Source organism: Aspergillus fumigatus, chromosome 1, assembly GCF_000002655.1.
Source record: "Aspergillus fumigatus Af293 chromosome 1, whole genome shotgun sequence".
Taxonomy (NCBI): Eukaryota; Fungi; Ascomycota; class Eurotiomycetes; order Eurotiales; family Aspergillaceae; genus Aspergillus; species Aspergillus fumigatus.
Window position 1 is genome coordinate 562,320 of NC_007194.1, and position 21,762 is coordinate 584,081.

The 21,762-nt window shown below is 47.9% G+C and overlaps 7 protein-coding genes across 7 annotated transcripts; 5 read left to right on the forward strand and 2 right to left on the reverse strand.

Moving 5' to 3' along the window:
• Positions 1–10: 10 nt before the first annotated feature.
• On the reverse strand, positions 11–1,034 carry AFUA_1G01900 (dienelactone hydrolase family protein; the record flags this gene model as incomplete). The annotated part of the gene is made up of 1 exon (XM_744847.2): positions 11–1,034. The coding sequence occupies one exon, from the start codon at positions 1,032–1,034 to the stop codon at positions 288–290; it is 747 nt and encodes a 248-aa protein (XP_749940.1). The 3' UTR covers positions 11–287.
• Positions 1,035–2,125: 1,091 nt separating this feature from the next.
• AFUA_1G01910 (uncharacterized protein) lies at positions 2,126–3,406 on the forward strand (the record flags this gene model as incomplete). The annotated part of the gene is made up of 1 exon (XM_744848.1): positions 2,126–3,406. One exon carries the CDS (start codon positions 2,126–2,128, stop codon positions 3,404–3,406), a length of 1,281 nt encoding a protein of 426 aa, XP_749941.1.
• Positions 3,407–5,800: 2,394 nt separating this feature from the next.
• Positions 5,801–7,626, forward strand: AFUA_1G01920 (uncharacterized protein). Its single transcript, XM_077803780.1, has 6 exons — positions 5,801–6,340; positions 6,390–6,506; positions 6,569–6,636; positions 6,693–7,021; positions 7,074–7,166; positions 7,231–7,626. Exons 2-6 carry the CDS (start codon positions 6,416–6,418, stop codon positions 7,559–7,561), a joined length of 912 nt encoding a protein of 303 aa, XP_077659953.1. The 5' UTR covers positions 5,801–6,340; positions 6,390–6,415; the 3' UTR covers positions 7,562–7,626.
• Positions 7,627–8,418: 792 nt separating this feature from the next.
• Positions 8,419–10,595, forward strand: AFUA_1G01930 (MFS transporter). Its single transcript, XM_744850.2, has 2 exons — positions 8,419–9,140; positions 9,211–10,595. The coding sequence occupies exons 1-2, from the start codon at positions 8,754–8,756 to the stop codon at positions 10,399–10,401; spliced, it is 1,578 nt and encodes a 525-aa protein (XP_749943.2). The 5' UTR covers positions 8,419–8,753; the 3' UTR covers positions 10,402–10,595.
• Positions 10,596–10,690: 95 nt separating this feature from the next.
• Positions 10,691–12,628, forward strand: AFUA_1G01940 (DUF3425 domain-containing protein). The gene is made up of 2 exons (XM_077803781.1): positions 10,691–10,894; positions 10,950–12,628. Exon 2 carries the CDS (start codon positions 11,002–11,004, stop codon positions 12,100–12,102), a length of 1,101 nt encoding a protein of 366 aa, XP_077659954.1. The 5' UTR covers positions 10,691–10,894; positions 10,950–11,001; the 3' UTR covers positions 12,103–12,628.
• A 2,263-nt stretch (positions 12,629–14,891) lies between these two features.
• AFUA_1G01950 (DUF3602 domain-containing protein) lies at positions 14,892–15,773 on the forward strand (the record flags this gene model as incomplete). Its single annotated transcript, XM_744852.2, has 3 exons — positions 14,892–15,262; positions 15,341–15,544; positions 15,613–15,773. The coding sequence occupies exons 1-3, from the start codon at positions 15,223–15,225 to the stop codon at positions 15,771–15,773; spliced, it is 405 nt and encodes a 134-aa protein (XP_749945.1). The 5' UTR covers positions 14,892–15,222.
• Positions 15,774–16,364: 591 nt separating this feature from the next.
• AFUA_1G01960 (Zn(II)2Cys6 transcription factor) lies at positions 16,365–20,821 on the reverse strand. The gene is made up of 3 exons (XM_744853.2): positions 18,469–20,821; positions 18,147–18,411; positions 16,365–17,916 (listed from the first exon to the last, which is right to left on the reverse strand). Exons 2-3 carry the CDS (start codon positions 18,222–18,224, stop codon positions 16,810–16,812), a joined length of 1,185 nt encoding a protein of 394 aa, XP_749946.2. The 5' UTR covers positions 18,225–18,411; positions 18,469–20,821; the 3' UTR covers positions 16,365–16,809.
• Positions 20,822–21,762: the final 941 nt, after the last annotated feature.

Here is a 21,762-nt window from a genome sequence, read left to right on the forward strand (position 1 = left end):
TGGACGAGCTGCCTCGGTTGTCCGGCTGTGATAAATATAACGTTCACTAGGTTACCCCGCAAGGAATGCGGAGAAACGGGTCTCGGCTTGACGATCCAAGATCTAGATAGTCTCTTGACGATTTATGCCGTTTTCCTTATATTCGATGACATGTCACATGCTTCCTTAAAGGTATAGAGAAGTTCTAATGACAATTCTTACTAACATCATCTAGTATGGTTGGAAAGGGCAAAGCGATCCAGCAGCAGCCATCAGATCCACAATGGTAAGAGCTGATTACCAAGGCATCACGGCTGGCCCAGCCATTGCGTAAACCAGCTGACAGCAGCAATCTTTCCACGAGTCATCGCCTCACGCTCCCCGGTCTTGTTACTGTCACCGCGAGTAAAACAGCCATGCTCCACTCCGGGATAATGTTGATAATCGAACGGCACACCGAGCTTCGAAAGCGTGTCAAACGTATGTCGCTTGAGCTCGGCAGTATAGACCGAATCATGTTCCGGGGCAAGAATCTGCACTGGAACTGCAATCTCGTCGATATCCTTCTTTGTCAGAAGCGACGGATGCCCAACCGTGATGCAGTCAACAAGCGGAGGCTGGTGTTCTTGTGCGCCTAGGCGGAAAGCAGCCCATCCTCCGTAGCAGAACCCTGCAACGCCCACTTTCTTGTACCTCTCCCGCAAAGCTCTAGCACAGTCGAAGAGCTCCGGTTCTCGTATCTCCCTGGAATTCCTCCCCAAGAAACCGCGGACATCGAGCCTCTCCCACTCGCCCTTGAGAATCAGCTCCATCGGCAAGACTTCGCCGCCGAAGAAATCGGGGATGTAGACGGTTGCGTTGGCCTCACAGGCATAGTGATCTGCTAGCAAGCGCACATTTGGGAAGGTCCAGCCCAGAAGATCGTGGATGATGATGATGGCGACGTCCGGGTTGTCCCCAACTATGTAGACGTCGTTCTTGGCGAGCTTTGCGGTTCTCCCTGAGGGAGAACCTGCCCATTCGAATCCTTTCAGACAACAAGATGAGACGGACATACCTTCTGATATCACTTTTGTTCGGTTTGGGGGAAGCATACAAGTTGAGTTGGCCTATTGTGCAAGAATAGGATGGGTAAGCAGCTTAGGTGGGGGCTAAATGTAATCAATAAGCGAGTAAAGTGGCCATTGTAAGAAACTGGCCGCCTCATCGTGTATTGCATATAAAATAGCACCTTTTCAGGACCTCAGTATCTCAACCAGCGATAGAGATTTATCTTCAATAGTTAGATCAAGATAATATACACTGCTACCTATAAAATACTATAAGACTAGATCATATTATAAAGTTTTGGACACTCTCTTAGCATTGCGTTATTGACATAGTGAGGTTCTGACAAGTGCCATTTTATATGCGATAAATGAGGTGGCCATTGGCTTACAATGGCCACTTAGTGATTACGTTAATGTTAAGTGCTGCCTGCGAACGACAAGGTACCTAAATATCAAACGACAGGATAAGTTCGGATACTTAAAATCTTACAAGGCAGTACCTAGGCGATCTCGCCTCAATCTGTTTCAGTTGAGCATGTTTCCCAGTTTCTCATTCAACTTGCTAGTGATGTTGGCATAAACTTATGATTGATGACATTGATATGTAATTGCAATGTCTCAAGGGCAGAGTCCTCCGAATCGTTTATTAGGCGATGCTTCTGTATTTCAATAGCTACTAGCTATAACAATGATACTGAGATTGGACAAATAATTGTCGCAAAGCAGCTGAGTCAACTGGCAAAGCGTCGGTCACTGTGAAGCAGCAGCCCCTGACCGTCCGTGAACCAGATTGGTTGCGGGGTCCCGAAATGTCATCGTCGAGAACTTGGGCCCATGGCTTGGGCAATCCACATCCACACAACCAATCAATCCAACATAAACAGTGGAAGTTAGAACCTCTTGGCTTTTCAACCTGCACTATGAATTGCCCCATATGTGGGTGATCCTTTACCCTGTTAGGCTCAAGGGTCTCAGGGTATTTGTGTATCCAATTTCTCCTGCTCCTGTGACAAGGTGGAAACCTGTCTGACCTCGTGTTCTCCAGATAAGGTCACTTTCCTTCAACAACCCCCTCCTCTTATCATGTGTGTGACGAGATGTACCTGTTTAACAAAAATCAGAGGCGGCTCCTAGTCTATTTCGCGGTTTTCTATGTCCTTCTCTTTATCTTTTGCCATTTCAACTCCGCGCGCGACCCTGGTTCATACTTTTTCCGACCAGAGGAAGGCTATCGGCCGCAATACAGCGTCAGGAGAATTCTGGAGTCGCGGCACTTCATATCACGGTTCAACCAGTCAACCCCCCAACCGAAACAGTCCCTTCAAAATGTCACTTCGGGAGGACGCGATCCAACAATTTGTGCGGGGATCGTTACCGTAAAGCGTCCTATACAGCAAAATCTCGATACGGCCGTTGGCTCGCTACTCGATGGTTTATCGCGGGAGCAGCGCGCAAATATCGTGGTTCATGTGCTCTTTGCGCTCAGTAATCCTTACGATCATCCAGATTATCCGCAACCATGGGCCTCAAATGTCATCGATCGCATCCTCACGTACAAAAACTCGGGCGCTGATGTGTCCCAAATGGAACGATGGGAGAGGGAGAATATGATAAAGGACAAATCTCTTATCGATTATCAGCTCTCTCTCAAATCCTGTTATGAAGGCACGAAGGCGCCTTGGATTTTGCTGCTAGAAGACGACGTGGTGGCACAAAGGGAGTGGTACCGTCATACCATGAGAAGTCTGGGGACAATCAAGCACTGGAGGTCGCACGGGAAGATCAAGGACTGGCTATACCTGCGTCTCTTTTACACAGAAAAATTCCTAGGTTGGAATACGGAGGAATGGCCCACTTATCTTATCTCAAGCCTTGCGGTTATCTCACTCGTGGCACTGGCAGGTGTCTGTGCGCGGCGACGTTTACGGCCTATGCAAGGGATATTGACGAACCCCTTCCTTGCGGTAGTTTGTCTGCTGTGTGTTCCTTTACTTATCGCCTTATATTTCCTGGCAGGCCGTGTGACAGTGCAGCCCATGCGGCCCGGCGTCCATCTCATGAACAGCCACGGATGTTGCTCACAAGCACTTCTATTTCCTCGAGAGAAAGCTCCCTTGCTGATGGACCATTTAGAGAAACTGCAAAAGACAAGACCAGAGCCTGTGGACAGTGCCATTGAGATTTTGGCCGACCAAGAAGGGTTGGACCGTTGGACTATGTCGCCGTCGCAAATGCAACATGTTGGTGCAGCTTCGTACAAGGAAAATCGCAAGTCGTATGAGCTGGATGGGCCTTATTCCGTCAAAGGCGCTCACGGCGTGTGGAGTATGAGCTTCGAAAAGGCGTATCGGCCGCCTTTTGATCCAGACGCTTTTTGAATAAAGCCGAAATTCCTCGACCCTGTCATCAGTGTGGTTGAGTCAGGTTGACACTGACACAAGCTTTTCCGTATGTAATTTGGCGTATACCTGTCGGGAAGGAAATTTTCACATGCCTGCAACGGCGAGAGAAGATTTAGTAGGGCCTGACTACTTGGTAAAAGCCTTAGCGAATGCTCAGTATCATTTTTTAGCAGTGACTGAAATGGACTCCAGGACCAGGAAAAGTAGTTTGGCTGCGGGACAAGAGGGCAGGATTATCACTCCTCGCCAGTGAGGTGACAGATAACATATTAGGGGAGGCCGCTCAAAAATTCGACCACTGCGTGTATAGTTGAAAGAAGGTCACGAGTACTCCGTTAAGTTATAGGAAGCGGCAGATCTCATCATCTTCATTGGTAATACCCAACAAGGTACGTAGCCGTTCAATCTGCGGGCACGATATATATAATATAAGTACCATACTACTAAGGCTGTTAGTACACAGTCTGGACGTCCTTTTTAACTTAGTGGTAATACGTACCTAGTTGATATAACCCAGAGCTAAATAACGCCACACACCGTACTGAAAGCGGCATGGAAAACTTATAACCTTTAAATGGAGCTTCAAAAACAGTTAAATGAGTAAACACAGAGGGAGTAACACTGAACTCATTAACGACAGTTCAGCAAGGGAGTGAGGTCCCCCATGCACCTCAGGTGGAGAGCGAAATGCCGGACCATGGCAGAAACTGAGGGCTGGTTGGTTTCTAGATACAGAGTATATTGCGATGCCTCAGGATATGACGATCTGATTGGCTGAGAAATGTACGCTTCGGCGATGTGCTTAGCGAATTTGAGTGATTGGAATGCCTATGAATTGGTTTGTATAGTAAATCAGATGATATTGAATCCTGCTTTAGATCGAACAACCCTGGGTAGTTCTTTCGAAATCTAATTGAGTTAATATGTGATGGAGTGGAACAAGTCTTGGGTCAGACTCGCAGCCACATTGTCTTCAATTATGGCCCTCAAATGGCGACCTCCTAAGATACTACGGAGCAGGAAGGATCTTAATGATATTCTCAATTTCAAATATCAGAATTTTTTTTGGCATATCGTAGTGGCAAAGTGGTGTATATAGCTCTCGCGTGTACAGCACTGCAAGAGAAATAGGAAGAATGGAAGATCAATCACTGGTGTGAATAACATAGATAATGCGACTTTTTATGATTTGACATGGCATTAACTGTTCCTTGTATAATTAATGCCCAAGTGGAGCTGCTAGAAAACTGGCTTGGGGATAAGGAGTCATGGGTGAGTGTTACTGTGTTAGTGTTAGAGAGGTGAGCAAAATCACCACAGACGGCTGAAGGATTCACCTTATAGGCATGAGTAAATCACCTTACTCACCCAGCTCACCCTTTTAAAGCGGCAATTACTAAAAGATGAAAGGAAAGAGTCCTTATGATTTACATGATATTACAGTATTATCTACCTAGGTGCCTATATAGAAGGATAAGCGCAACTTATGCATGCATTGATCTATGCCATGCAGCCTATGCTAGAAGAGCATCACGGAGCTAAAATTCAAAATACCAATCACAGTCAATACTGGTAATATGTTTATGTGCCTATGATAGTGTAGGAGAGACAATCTAAAGTATTGCATTGCAGTTAATCTGATGCAGTTATTCTTAACCCTGACCTATAGATATGCTTAGGTACCTATACTTGGCATGTTGCCACCGCCTTCGTAAGCCCCCAAGCAGTTCAAAGTAATGAATGATTATCTCCAGCTGAGCATAAGTATTACCCAGTCCGGAAGAATGGCAAGGTCCCCCATACATGTGGGATATTTTTAAAGTGCATGGGACTGGGGAATGCTCTTACAATATCCAGAGTATGTGGTATGTCAAATAGTTTCAATACTGTGTGTTTACCGCTAGCCTGATTAGGAGTCCAAATAGATTCTCGCGACCAGTAATAGTCCCAAGAGGGATAGGAGTACTGTACCTAATATTTTCTGTGGATCCTACCTAAAATGAAACTATTAAATAATACAGAGCCTATAGATGTACTCTGTATAATCACATCTACAGTGATCTTTCTTTATGAGGGGTCATGATGTTCAATAGTGAGATATCTAAAGTTTGAATTGTACGAATCATATACTTTACCATTAATGTTCTTTAAGTTTCCATATCCAATCTAGTCCTGTATCTGTCGTGAACAAATGAAGCATAGGTAATTGTAAGCATGATATTCCATTGAGGCTTTGACGCCCTCAGCCCCAGCTGGACTACGTATTATTCGACGCTCACCCTCCACCATTCGTATATCCCAGTCTTACCCGTATCGACCCATGTAGTACGACAGCATTAGGTTGCATACATGCCATATTCGTAGCAACAGTTTCATACCAAGGTGGACAAGGCTGCAGATCCCGTCTTCTTAAAGCTGACCATTCCTGCCCCGCATCTCAAACCAGAGTGCGTAGATACAAATGTCACCATGTCAGCAGTTGCAGCACATTCCAACTCAGATTGATTATTGTCAGGGTTATCCCAGTCTCAGCTATGATGATATCAATTCAAGCTTTCGACTTAAATAACTTGCAGGAAGGGCGAAGTTTAGTTTGATTGCGTCAAGTCCTCGACTCTACGCGGTCGATCTTCCAGCATCTCGAGAAATTTCCTTCTCAGCTTCGCTCTGCTAGATCCGTCTGCTTACTACTTCAAACCAGAATGGAAGATTCATCACTAGGAGCAGATCCAACTAAAACACCTGTTGTCCCTGCACCTGCCGGGCAGCAGTCGAACTTCGACAATCCGGCCAGCCATGCAAATGATTACTATATCATCGCAGGCATCTGTACTGCGTTGATGACATTTCTTGTTTTTGTGAGGCTGTATATCCGGTTCTTGGTTACTCGTACACCATGGTGGGATGACTGTAAGGCTCTCTCAACTGGAATATGGGATGATTTGCTGATATTGTATAGTGACTGCTGTGCTTGCGCTGGTATGAATGAGAAACAACAACCTTTCCCCACAGTCTGCAGCTCACAGGTGTACGACTCAGCTCTTTCAATCCGCATACACTGGAGTAGTCATGAAAGGTTATTTATTTAAAATCTCTATCACCAGTGGCAACATCAATCCTAACATGGATATTTAACAGAGGGATCCCTCGGGCTCGGGCGACATGCTTGGGACGTCACGCTGGCCAAGTTCGCCGAATTCGATAAAGTGAGTCGACTAGACTGGAGCAAAGAACTACGGTCCATCAAGCTGACGAGCCATAGTATGCGAGACCCCTCACCGCGCCGGCGATCTACTTCACGAAGCTGACCCTGCTCCTGCTATACCTGCGCCTCTTCTTGCTGAATCGTCCCGTGAAGTTCGGTATTTGGGGAGGTATCGTGTTCTGCACAATATACTACACCGCTGCGTTCTTTCTCAACCTCTTCTTAAGAGATCTGCATGCGCTCTCGAAGTTGGCGTACAGCGTAGGTGTTTTCAGTGTTGTCAGCGACGTATACATCATCACACTTCCGTTGCTGGCTATTGTGCAGCTGCGCCTGAGCAGGGCCAAGAAGTGGCGCGTTGCTGCTGTATTCCTCACTGGACTTTTGTGAGTTCCATCCTCGTCTCATGATAAATTGGCTAAGTTAATTGTCGCATAGAAGTGTGGTGATGAGTTTTCTGGGCTGCATATTCCGCTTCCAAGTCAACGTCATGGACATTACTTACTCCCTCCTGCCGATCTACATTGTCAAGTACATATCCCTCCCCCCTGCCCCTTAACTTCTCACCTATCCTAACCCTGCCATTCAAAACCAGCACCGTGGAAGTCGACATCGGCATAATATGCACCTGCCTCCCTCTCCTCGGCGCACTTTTCAAAGAAAATACGAAGGAATCTCGGCAACCGACCGGCTTCCGATCCATCCACAACCATCTCCCGTCCTCACGCTCGCGATTTCCACGCAGCGTGGATAGGAAACATCAGAATCACAACTCTGATAATATCGAGCTTATTCCGCAAACCTCTGCCGCAGGCGTGGTTCCAGAGACTTATCCTGTGTCACCGCCGTCTAGTTCACCAAATGCGATTTGGCGCATAACCACGATTGAACAGAAGTGGGTGGAGTCTTCCGTGCCGCAGCAATGAATCAGCGGGTCCACACCTGTACTATCCTATCTTATTTGTACGAAAGTCTTATATAATTGGAATTCTCCCAGGACTACTCCGTACACACCTATATCATGACAACTGACAAGTGTCCTTGGCTTTTTACTAGGTGATTCGTACAGGGCTCATGAAAACGGCGTAGTAACTAAGTCTATGGTGTTGTAATTCATTCGGATCATCACTCATGAATGGTCGAAAGGCGCAAAATGGCTCCCATTATCCCATATCCCATAGTCTGTTTTGCGATTCCAAGAGAGCGGTCCGAACACGTCGTGGCTCTTACTGCTCAGATCCCTCTAGGGAATCTCATCTTTGCGAGGACTGGCCAATGAAAGAGATGTCCGGAATAATGTCCGTTCTCTACGGGTCAAAGGAACATAATGAGTCGAGGCGAAATTAAGTAGCCTAAGAAGCAGGGCGCACCTGTTTAAAGCTGTCGAACGCATTTATGGCGTCTGATAAAGTCAGCCACATAACCAAGAAGTCTAACAGCCACGTAGAGTGTATCAGGTCATATGTAAGTCAACGCATTCAGGCTAGTAAGTATTATTCCCCGAGGGTTCAGAAAAGGCTATCTAAGCCCATGCAGGCGTAAGCAATTAATATGCCTAGTAGTGGCAGTGTATGTGTCCTAATATACACGCTGTTGGACATTCTTGGAGATAGTGGATACCAGCAGATGAACATAGAAAAAGATGATGTTGTAGCCCTTCTACACTATAGTCTATACATCGAGATCTGCTGTACGGAAAACGGATAATATTAGCCATCCGATGTGGGGCACCGAATCAGCGTTTCTCCCTTGGCTTCTTCAGTACTGAACAATGATATAGGTATGGCCATAGCAGGTCCGGTTATACGCGTAAGAAGGGTTTCAAATCATGGTTATGAACTTATGCGCTTATGCTTCATATTCGGATCACCCCCTATCCTGTAGTAGCAGTTCCTTTTATAAGATGATTGCAGATCGCCTTCGACTCCCTTGGCAGGATTCAATTTGGTTTCCTTGTCATTCGTAGGCGGTTTATTATATTTCTCATCTTCCTTTCTCTTTAACCGGCCTTGACTAAGAGCATTTTCTCATTTTTGATAGCGACTGCATCGAGTTCTGATTGCAACTGTCTTCTATACCTTCCCTCATCCGTTTTTCTACGACCTACGCCCTAATTTCATGGAAATGGAAGATCTGGAGAAGCACCGATCGTCCAGCTTTTCTCCAAACGAGGATGCAAACAAATCCACACCATTACTCCATGAGGACCATACATCTGCTCACGGAGCAGTGAGCTTGTGGGACAGCGAGACCAAGCGCTTCCCAGAAACAAACCTCTCTCGTGGGATTGTCGGATGGGACGGGCAAAATGACCCTGCGAACCCCCAGAATTTCTCTGCAGGCCAAAAATGGGGTCTACTCGCCCTCATGAGCTCTATCACCTTTCTTTCACCACTTGCGTCGAGCATGTTCGCCCCCGCCGCTAGCTATGTGGCTGTTGACCTCGGAGTCACGAATGAGACGCTACTTTCCTTCAGTGTTACAATCTTCCTATTAGGTTACACGGTGAGAATCCGTCCCATTTACATCTGGTTGAGGAGCACACAGAATAGGAGGCCTAACGAGAAAGTCATAGTTTGGTCCCCTGATCCTCGCACCCTTGAGCGAGATTTATGGCCGAAGAATAGTGCTCAGCTTCGCCAACTGGTTTTTCGTCGTTTGGCTAGTCGGATGCGCCCTGGCTCCCAACATTGAGTCTCTCATTGTGTTTCGATTTTTATGCGGAATAGGAGGCTGCGGCTGCATTACCCTCGGGGCAGGTCTCATTGCTGATCTGTTCCCCGTCGAGCAACGCGGGATGGCAACATCTATCTGGAGCTTGGGTCCGCTGGTCGGCCCTGTCGCCGGGCCTATCTGTGCTGGTTTTATAGGTGAATCAATCGGCTGGCGCTGGATCTTCTGGATTCTACTGATTGCAAGTGGAGCCATCTCATTCGGAATCGAGTGTCTGAACCGTGAGACGTGTGCTCCCGTGCTTATACGGTGGAAGACAGCCAAACTGGCCAAAGAGCTGGGTCGTACAGATTTGCGCAGTGCATACGAACCTGACGGCCAAGGCGTATCAGTGGCGTCAACCCTGAAGCTGGGCCTTATGCGACCTTTGCAGCTATTCTTCAAGTCGCCCATCGTGTTTCTGCTTTCGATCTACATGTCTCTCACCTACGGCCTCTTATATCTCTTCTTCACCACCATACCCTCGGTTTTCCAAAAGCAATACGGGTTCAGTACGGGACTCTCTGGACTCGCCTACCTAGGCATTGGCATTGGTTTCTTCGTCGGCCTCGCGCTCATCGCTTTCACGAACGACAGGATCTTGATGAAATTGACAGCGAAGAACGGAGGCAAGTCCGAGCCTGAGATGCGCTTACCCACCATGATCTTCTTTTCCTGCTTCTTGCCTGTGAGCTTCTTCTGGTACGGATGGTCGGCAGCCAAGAAGGCGCATTGGATCGTGCCTATAATCGGCATGTGCCCTTTCGGCATCTCGTTGATGGGCTTGTTCATGCCAATTCAGACGTATGTCATCGATTGCTATCCTGCTTATGCGGCTTCCGCGAATGCCATCTTGACTGCTACACGATCATTGGTGGTTGCGTTGGTGCCCCTTGCCGGGCCTAGTATGTTTAACAGTCTGGGCCTGGGCTGGGGAAATTCGTTGCTGGGATTCCTTGCTCTGGCTTTTGTGCCGATCCCCATCCTCTTCACCAGATATGGCAAGGCTATTCGAGAGAAGTTTCCGGTCAATTTCGATGGGAAAAAAGCTTAAGGGGGGATTAACTAATGCTTGCTGGCTCTTCGGATTGACTGCTGAGTTGTATAAATATGTACAGGGAGGACACGAGTGGCTGGTTTGGTTTTCTGTTCTGAATTTCAGAAATCGCATATAGAGAAATACATAGTTCCGTGTTCAAATCACTGTCAGAAAAACTAATGCTAGATCCGAAACGGAGGTAGTCAAAAAGTTGTCATGCACAAGTGCTTTATGTGTGCATAACTTTATTTATTATTTGGTGGCCTAACGGACCCAGTAATCTAGGTTCATATAAAGTCCGTAACCGCGCTCCCCTGTGAGTCCTATTTTCTTAGCATACGCTCAAGATGTCCTTAAACTCTCCAGGCGATCATAATGGTATCAACCCGCCATAACGCATCATTATCTTCGTCAGAGAAGAAACGTCTCCGAGACAGGAGAGCGCAAGAGAATCTTCGAAGAAAACGAGAAAACCATATCAAATACCTCGAAGAACGGGTGCAATTTTGTGAGAGGCATCATGGAGCTTCATCAATGCAGCAGCTGCTTACGGCTGTCGATAGCCTTCGCTGGGAGAATGAGTTGCTGCGAGCTCGGCAGGACCGATTGCGGAACATGATTGTGTCCTGGGATGCAGATGAGATTGGAGTAGTCTCATCGGTGACATCCCAGCAACCGCGACGGTTAGAGAATGCAGGACTTGACATCAACCCAAAAACTGGATGTCTGTGTGATCAGGAGAAAAAGGGATTAGCAGTGACTCCAAGTGTAACTGCCAATGTTGGAATACCAGATCTTGGTGCTCAGAATGAGATCTTCACTCGAACGACAGGACTGACTCTGGAGTATGCTGGGACTGGCCCAGGATTTGGTCATCTGAACGGCGTACCAAATGTTGCAGCTGCTGGACCAAACATACTCCCTTCTATTCAACTGCCCGAATTGCCTCATTCTTCCGCTACCCAGACTCTGCCTAGCACTGTTCCCACTTGGTGTTTGGTTCCAATGAACGAGTACGGGCATGATCCGTCCTTGGTGCCAGCCACATCGCCTTGGTTCACTCGTCCCGACCTCATCATTGCGTGTCCTCCCGTCCCAGACCCATTGGACCTCCTCCACGGGACTCGGCGCAACTACTTGGCCAACGAGATCCACTGTGCAATTCGGCGGCGAGCGATCCGCGATGCGGAGTGTCTTGCACTGGGCTGGCTGACCTATGTCTACAGTAAATGGCGCGTCTCTCCTAACCCGGCGACATTTACACGCCTGGCACCTTTCCAACAACCACTCATGACGCAGATCCAGCAGGGTCACCCGATAACATTGGATTTGATAATTTGGCAGCAGCTAAGGGTCAATATCATCAGAAATTGGACCAAGTACGACTTCGCCGAACTCACGGGTTATCTGGGCTGTTGTGCCAAAGTGCGTTGGCCGTGGGGTAAGGATATGCTGGAGCGTGATGCGGATAATAATCTGCAGATTCGTCAAGAGTTCTTCGAAGTGTTTACCCATGAGAGCGGATGGGGCTTGACGTCGGAGTTTATTGACAAATACCCGAAGCTGATGGAGGGGCTGGATGTCGAGGCTTTACGATTTCGGATGATTCTTCCTAGCAAGGCAGAGTTATCAGTTGTGCCACATTGGGATTCCAGAGTTGAGTACTCTTGCGAGCAAGAGCTGGAAGTTCAACCTGATCACTCTGTGCATATCTAGAACTCAAGTCCAATCAATGGCAACTTCACCGTTAGTGACGAACAAGTCAGTCGCTTGTCAAAGGGCTCTTAACGTCTCATTGATCAGAGTAATAAATTTCAAGCCTCTTGAGCATTATGTCCTCCCTCTCATAATCTCTCGTAATGAGCACGGCCCTGCTGTCAAAAGGGCTCGATATGTGGTTTCTTTTGATAGAAGTCTTAAACAAGCCGTCCAAATAGGTCGTGACAAGTAATTATAGCGAAGAGGAATGTCAATTCCGTCTTCTTAATGGCAAACCAAGAGCTTGATCTGAGGTCGAGTGAGAACAACCTGTCTGTGATGCTCAACTCTTTTCCAGAGTATATCTGGGTCCCTTGGGTGGGTATAGCGAGAATTTACCACGGTCTCGGTCTGTTGCAAGCACATCAGCATGTTGTGTCGTCGTCTGCAGCTTCCTACTGAATGAGCTAGTAGTCATAGTTCTTAAGTGTGAGAAGCAGCTCTCAAGACAAATACAAATCATCTACCACTCAGCCTTGAGGTTTGACTTTCTTCTCATTGATTACCTGTCTCCTCTCAACATGCTTTGCTTTCTGCATACTACTTCCTCATTTTGCCGTATTCCAGTCATTACAGGATTTTAGCTTGGACTTTTATTGCTTGCCAGCTTCCTGCTGACTGAACTTAGACCCGCTGCCTCCTGGTGTTCCCAGGGCGATTAAGAGGGAGCAATTCTCACAATCCAAAAACAAGACATTTCTGCACAACTCGTTAAAGTCTCAAAACTTCGTTTCAAATCTTGCCTAGCTTACTCCTCATTCTCATCTCCATTTCCTCTATTTTCAGCTTATCTCTATCACTTCATCTCCAGTTTACAGACTAATCCTTTCTCATCTTCCCACAATGGGAGAGACAGACGAGGCAGTTGGCGAGCTGCAGACATTTATGCGGCTTTTAGGTTGTCCACAAGTCGCAAGACGTAAATGATGTCAAGGAGTGTTATCAGAGTATTTCCTTTCTTGAAGGGTGCCGAATCTTTCCCCTGAGATAAGAACAAACCCTGCCGCTCACTCAATGTTTCCTGTACGTTGATTCTAGTACCCTAAGTGGTATGATTGGCGGATTACGAACGAATCATGAGACGCATAACTGCAAAATAAAGATGGCAGCTGTGAGGGAATCTGTTCAAAGTAGAAATAAGGAGTTCAGGAAGCACACTCTGATATTCTTCGTGTATCTGTGACCTCAAACGTTCAGCATGGGCCTCGTCAATGAATTGAGGCAAATGAAGCCGCTGTTGAGATTGCGCAAATCCATAGTCCGGGCTGTAATGTCGAGAGTGCATACTTTCCTACTTGCGATGAGCGAGCTAAACGAGCGGATACGCTTCGCAAAGATCGATGCATGAAGTAATTTCGCAAAGTGGTGCTCTGGGTCGGAAAATTTGCTTTCCAGATGGGCAAGATGCCACTACAGTACCCACCCATGCCTTCGTGGCTTTCAGAACCGTCAGCACCTCACCTATGCTTCGAATTGCAAACTGGTACGCGCAAATTAAGAGAAGCCGGCTACATTTGCGCCCATTAGAAAGAGACTCGGATGAGCCAACGGTTGTGACGCCGCGGCATCAACCAACGAGTAATTCGCCCGTAGGAAAAGCAGTATTCCTTGCTAGAAGCTCCCAAAGGTACGTGTTTGAAGGAACCTTGTCCTCTCTCATCCATGATGATCTGTGTCACTCACTCTGTATATGTGCGAGCCAGTTACTAGGACCTTCTCGATGGCTAGTCAATTACTGCCATTGGCCGTAATAGTGCAGCAGGCAATATTATCCCAAGGTCTGGCCATAAACTCTCGGAGATAGCCCAGAGAGCAACTGTCGACTGGCCCCAGTTGGGAGGATGGAAAGGCTCTTTCCCCAAATGTCTCTCCTCTGTGGAAGACGGAGGATCTTGCTGCTTGTTTCAGAGTCGCTTTGCTCCCAAGCATACCTGGAAGATGATTGTCGTGGCCTGCCACCAGAATATTCCAGCTAGGCCCCGGATCAAAAGGGGATGAGCCAGAAACCCCTGCTGCCCCCGGGACTTACCCCACCATGCGGAGCTACAACTGAACTCAGAGGATCGCTTTCTTTCCACCATCCTTTGACGACATATGGATAGGCAGCATTTAGTAGTTCAGTTTAGCAAACGTACAAACTAACTTAGCCGTCGCACCTGGCACGACGCCATTCCAAGCTGAATGCAGTCCCAAGGTGCCCTGACTTCCCTTTCGTTCAACATCACTTCTGGTAGTGCAAGACCAGGCTTTGGGCCCGAGTGAGAGCCGGGTGAAGCGTTATCTCCAGTTTAGTGTGGTTGTGGCAGAGGCCATGTACGCGGTCACTCTAGGCAAAGTGCGAGGACTCTTTAGGGCCGGTTTTAGTGATGGCCTCACGCTCGGAGATGTGACACTCTATGTGGGGAGGTGCATGACTATGAGACTACGAATGACCAGAAAATCGCGGGGAAGAGAACCCACGCGCAGGAAAGAGATTTCAGCAGTGGGTCGAAGAAGCAGCCAGTGCTAGCCACAAAAGCGACCCGAGGTCCTTTGGCCCGTCCGTGTAGTAGCCCTCTAGGGCTTGGAGCCAAGCAAGTGTAGTAGAGGAGCTGTACTGAGTACTCGGTAGTTCGTAGTTGCTGAGAGCCCGTCAACCTGAGGAAGATAGAAAAGGGATTGAGTGCAAGAACAGCTCGATTGACAAGGAGGAGCAAAGATGACGCCAACGGACGCCAAGCCAGTAGATGCCTTAATTCCGCCGTTGAGGGGAAAACCGCAAAGGGCAAAGGGCAAGATTGAAAGCGGTCATGCCAGCGAAAAAGAAAAAAAAAGTAATCACCAGACCCCTGCACGAAATTCTAACCTTTGCCACGGCTTTAATATCGTCATTTTAATCTTCAACTTTTCTTCCTTGTTAAAGGAGTCCATCTTTCGTCTGAAGCACTCAATCCAAGCCCTCAACAACGGATAAAAGCCTTCTTGCTTCCCCTTGGTCTCCGAGGACGGACCGCCTGCGCTAAATTCCGCAGAGCTCCCCATCACTGTGGCTCGCTGCTTGTTCCCAACCACGATCGCAAATCGGTAATCCCAATCACAATGACCGGTCGAAACGTTTCTCACGGCCGTGGAGGCGCAGGTAAGAGACCTGATTGATTGTCTGCCCTGCAGCGCACTTATCCTTCCCAGTTGAGCTAACCTTGAACCCCCTCACCAGGAAACATCTACTCCACCGCAAACCCCACCTCAGCAAAGGATCTCATCACCCCGACAATCAAACAAGATACCTTCACAACCGGTCGCGGCGGCTCAGGAAACATGGTCCAGTATGATCCCGAGCGTCCAGAGATCGCACGCGAGCTGCAGGACGTAGAATCGCCGCCGCAGCGGGTGGAGGAAGCCCCGCACCATACGGGACGGGGTAGGTTCTGCCTTTTCTTTTCGTCCCCGCGTTGATGGCATAGGTGATCTGACGGGTAATTATTCTAGGTGGTGTTGCGAATGCGTACGTTCCGACTCCCGAGGAAGAGAAGAAGGTCCGCGAGCAGGAAGAGGAAAATCTGCAACGGGTTCGGACCGCATCGAGGGATCGATTGAAGGATGTCAAGCTGGCCAGTGAGAAGCGCGCTGGCTCATCATCTCCGCGGTGATATATTATTTATAAGATTATTCCTGAAGTTTTCACAGTTTTGGATTCAACGTGGGAGGTGGGATGCTGTCAAGAGCTGGCCTCCCAGAACGCCCAGCGAACCTGCCTCGTACTTGGGGGAAATGAAAAGTGCTGCTGGCGGTGCTTGACGTCCCACCTGAGTTACTGGGAACTGCATTTGGGCAGGGTTGTCCTGAAATTTGAATCCTGCTCGGGTGGCATATTTTTGCTCTTCCTGTTTGGTCGTCGTTTTCTTCACTTCTCTTCTTTCTCCATCTTTTTCACTTCTGACTTGTAATCTGATAATACCCTTGGTCTGAAAATCAAAATTTGAATGACAAAGCGCAGTTTTTCTGGATTGTGTTGTCCCAGGACTGGATGGATTCACTCTAGCTGCTTTACCTTGGTAATTTGGTGGGGTTTTGGATGGTCTTTTCCTGCCTATATATATATATAGCCTGAGACTATCTCAGCATTAATGCATACCGGAGGAGCTAGTACGAGCTCCAATAGAACCTCGAATACTTATCAATATAGGTATCATATACTTCGTTTCTTTTTTCGCACTATTTACCGATCAGAATCAGAAAAGCTTCCACATAACTCTCTATGAATTTCTTTGCTAGACCTAGTAGCTGCTCATATCGTGTATATGTTGAGGATGCAATTAAACCAGTATCGGCTGGTATCTATGTAAACGACATACGGCCGCGATCAGTCTTCCTTGTTCTTAAGGCACTGGTATCACGAGGGACGCAACCTAAGCACAAGGCATCAGGTGCAAAATATGTCGAGCAATTCCCTATGGTCTATGGAATGACCCGATGACACCACAATAGTCGCAAAGTGTCGACTTTGAGTGGCGCGACTGAGAGCTTGGCCCCTGAACTCTCATCACTATGTGGGTTTTGTCGTCGAAATTGCCAGCAAGAATGGGCTTCGACGGCGTAGGTCTGGGCATGTTACATTGTCTTTAGACACCAACTAGGACCGAGGTGACGGCGATCGTCATGTGCACAACAGAGTCCTTGCTGCAGTCAAGTTGGTGCAATATAACAGCCGGTAGCGTCCAATACCCAACTAATGGATTGTCGCCATTGAGAGTCCAGCAGTTGACCAACTTGTTGGATGATTCGTGCACCCCAATCACCCATCCACCAGCGGCTTCTCATAAAATGGAGGACCACGGCATAATGAGCCAGGATGACCAGGGCGAACGGATGTCGCTCATGCACTAGGTCCATGAACCTCGGCGGAATGTGGTGCATCCACTGGAACGCCACGATTGAAGCTTCCCTGCCTTGCGCAAGCTTTTCTAGAGACTGCCCCAACTGTCTGATTGTTGCTTCAAACATCTCCCTTTCGTGCTTCGGGTTCCGGTTGACGAGCTGTGAGTTCGTCATCGATAGGGACATGATTGCGAGCCGCGAAGTGTCGGGCATCTTGGGGCCCCCTTCGTCCTCCTCAAGTAACGGCTTCAACTCGCCACTCTTAACTTGGTCGGCGATCTGGACCAGAACATTCATGGAGTTCCTTGCAACTTGGAAAGCTACACAAATATCATCCAGCGCCGTGTTTGTCTGGCCCTGTCCGGCAATCAGAGGAAAGGCCAGCGAGGATATGGTCGTGAGACTGCATAAAGCAAAGGCTGCATCGCAGTTTGAATGGTCGATATTTGTGAATCTCTTTCTGAAGCCTGACAGAGCCAGGTCTTTATGGGCCTCCGCCGTTTTAATATATCGTTCGTACATGCTTCCTCCGGTTGAGGAAGCCAGATGCAATGCGGACAGCGCGAGAATACCATGCATTAGGGCCGGGTGCCGCATAGCCTCACGTGGAATGACAGTCTGCCAGATGCTCTCAACATTGCTGCTATGAGACAATGAACGATATGTCTTAGTACACCACTGCATCATCAACTCCAGATCGTGGACGTTGAGGTTGTCTTTGGCACCGTTTGGACCAGTGGGACTCATCTGACTCTGCGACTGAGCGACGCAAGTCAAAACAGAGATAGATGGTAATGTTTTCATTGACGACCGGTTCTGTGTCGATGTAGAGCGTGAATATTTCCAGGACGGCATATAGTGGCATAATATATGCCGCTTCATGCAATGAGAACATCGGGGATGCTCTTTCCCACACTGTCCGAGTCAGTTAAAACTGAGCAAAGACCAATAAAGACGAGGAATCAAGATGAATTAGGTCCATAAACAAAGGAAGATAAAACCCCGGTCCGGACAGACACATTTTCCAATGCACCGAGGCTCTCAGCGTCCCTGTCATTGTCATGTACACGATGTTGTCGACAAGAATAGAAACACCATTGGTCTTGGAAGTCGGAGTCAACAACGCCATGACGCATCGCACATACCTTGACCCGTCGGCTCCTGCATTGAATACAGCCATGACCCCGGTGCAGAGAGTTCCTAGCACTTATTGTCGGAGGCATCGCGCAAGCCAGCTCTGTCGTCTGAACCACTCACACTTCTCTAATGATCGAGGCTCCAGAGTTCAATATAATTTTCCGGTGAATCGATTGCCTCCACAATTGTCTTGTGACCGAAGACCGTCAGGGATGTCCACGAATCTACCCATCAACGCCTCAGAGGCACCGGTGCTGAGGTCTGGTATTTAATCTATTTTGATTTCTTAGCCAAAAGCACGAGTTAGACCCTGTCAACAGGCTAACGAACGGATTTTCAGTTCAGTGGGTCTGAGATCGATCGCCGTCTCAACAGTTACCAAAAGTGATACTCCCCCGCGACGCTCTGGGTGACAGAATAAGTAAATGCTTCCCTACACCGTACAAGTCACTTCACCGGCTGCGGTCGGATTTTTCGGGCCCTGGATGGACAGATACATGCATCATGCACTCAATACTGAGTCCTGGCAGAGGTTGACATTTACCGTTGCAGGGCGAGTCACCACATTGACCGTACTAGGAAAGAGGTGGACAACTCCTGAATGGAAGGAGTTGGTTAGAAATCTCAGGAACCTACTCCGTACATCCCCCTTTGACACCTTTGACTGACAACATTACAGATCTGTGTCCACAAGAACCCTTGCTGGCAACAACGGATAAGACACAACAGAAATAATGCAGTCGATTCCCGCGAAAGCTGAATTGCAGATCGGACTGAACTATTAAACAATAATTATCGAATATATCGATCACCGGAGCAGGATATCTTGTGTCGCCAATCGGCTACCTCCGATTTGCCCCTTAAAACGATTCCTCGAAGACCTACAAATTTCCCTCGTCCATTTGTTCACACATTATCTAATCATGATACGCATGATGCCTCTCCTACTAGTTAACGCGACTATCGACTCGTATATCATTGGATGATCGTCACATAGATCCCTATTCCTCGTCATGCCTTCTTCGGACAATCCAGCTGCAACTCCACTCGTTCGTTGTTCCACTGGCCGCACCTAGAACCCCAAGTATACCACCAATCCGGCGGGCTCTCCACTTTGGCGCTATCCTTATCGGAGCTTGGAGCCAAACTTGCTTTAACCCTTTCGGGTAATTAGTACTCTTGGTCTGCGTGATCTACTCTGTACCATCATTGGATCATCGTTTTTAGTGCATTGAGCCTCTGACTTGTTCGCGTACGGCGGGGTGCGAATTTGTGAATTTGTCCATTTAAACAAATGCAACACTGTCAGTATGGTGTCGCAATCCTTACTGATTCGCCTGTTCAGTGCTGAGTATGCTCACGTCTAAGCGAGCTAACCTTGACTATGTCAGGAACTACTGATTCGCATACGACCAAGATTAGACATGGTGGATTATTAGTCCGTATGCAGAGTCCATTCCGCAACATCAACGCACGCCTTTAGCTTCAGAAACGCTCCGCACCCCTGTTCGACCACCTTCCAGAAAGCGCACGCAACGGCTTTTGAGCCATGAAGTATGATGAAAGCCTCAGACGTTCCACCGCTGTTTATCCGTTTATATCATCTTGAAATCCATATGGAAGGTCTCGCGCCAATAAGGCCAGCAACTACCAACTTGAATGAATATAGTGTCTCCATCAATGGTTTCACGCACGACCACCATATCCCTGCCATTCTTGATCTGTTGTGACCAATACTGAGTTGTTCGTGACAACTAAAACTGCAAGGCCACCTAAGTTTGGATCTTACCAACCTTGAAATTTGGTCGCATTCGCCGAAGGGAAAAGCGACGGTCTTCTATGCACTGTCTGTGGCGCCATGTAGTGTCCAAGTTGCGACGACAATTGGTGATATCTTCCTACAGCTGTCGTGTTCGCCTGGCTCCTCCTGAGACATTTTTCAGGAGGACAAAGGACAGTTTCCGTTTTCCGGTCGACAGGCACATGCCTGTACTCGTTGCTCAGTCTCAGACCCTTGCGAGCAGTATTTGACAATCTCTCTATTCCCAGAAGGAGCATCGCCGGCCAGACCAGTTACTATCTGTAGTAAGAATGATCCTGACCAAGTATGCGTCTGAGAAATACGGTGTCGTGCGGGATTTGCTTTTTGACTAATACGGGCTCTTGAGACTATTGTTGACTAAACCCCTTTCGAGGTTTGTTTCCTTGAAAGAGATAATGGGCGCAACAGGACAAGAGAGTGAAAAAGGCCTTGTTGAGGCATCTGTCTGCCAATGAACGCCGATCTCACACAAAAAACAACCTAATCATGGACTAAGTTTCTAGTTAAGGTTGAATAGACTTATCGTTAGTGCTCGCCTCACAATCATATATTCAAGCAAACGAGCGATTTTGACCCCAGAGGCATATATTATGCGCGAAAGTTAACAACAGAATTTCAAACGGCGCATGTGTCATCGCCATTTTTCTGGATCACTTGTGACTCTCGCTGCACGGATTTTCTGATATAACGTCGTTTTCGTTTCCAGCCTTCTAAATTGGTGGCCCTCTAGGAAAAGCGATGACCTAACTTGCCCTGAACTCCTTCTGACCCAGCCCGCTTCATTGAGAACCTTCGACTTCCGTTTCATCGGTTGTCATTGAGGTCAGGGCAAGAAGAGTCTTCGCGAGTTGCCGCTCTTCGCAAGAAGGATTGCAAGAGCTGTGGTGATAAGATACAAATGAAATGTCTTGTGTGGTGAGCATCGAGCCTTAAACTCAGAACAGGTAAACCTAAAAGCAGATGTCTCTTTTGACCTTGATTGCTGAGAACTTAACCATGCTGACAATTGAGCTGAGCAAATCTTAGCAAATAACCGATATAACCTCTCGGTCAAAGAGTCACCGGTTTATTCGAAAGGTCATAGGCCTCCTTGACACGAGCATAGCAGAAGTCCCGGTTTTCGTCCAGGCTGTGCTTCGAGTAGTGGTCAGTTAGAGCGCCAATAAGCTCGGAAGGCGACCATATTTAGTCGAGGCTGCACAGGGACTTGAGCTCGGCCAATTCTTGTACTCAGCCTTGGAGGTTGAGGTCTATGAAACCTGGTACTTGGGAGTCAACATCTGTCAGAGATATATCAACAGACTCCTTTCTCGTCGTCACAACCGTGGGTATGGGAAATGTCAACCCGCCACGAATCCTTGTCGTCGATTACAAATTGACCGTTTACATTGTAGTCATGTTGCCGATGCCTTTCCTTGTAGGCGGGCCATAGTTGTCGGCATGCCTTGCCCGTTATTCTATGACATTCCAATAAGATGCACTCCCGGTATTTGACTCTCTGAACCTAGGCACCACCAACTCGACCAGTGACCAAGGCCAGCAATGCTTGGTATAATTAATCTCACTGGAAGGGGGAGGGAGACTATGACCGGAGGTTTAGCGTTGGGCTGGTACTGCCCTGATTAACGAGTCGTTGGGCTAGACTCGTATTGCGCTCATGTGCCGAGACCTCCTACATCTCCTCGACGCACTCGCCGACCACAGAAGCGTGGAGCAGATGGGCCGACAAGACGTCGAGTTTCTCATCCTAAAGGCTGCCAGGGGCAGACTATTGGTCAATACTGATTTTGGCAAATGAGAAA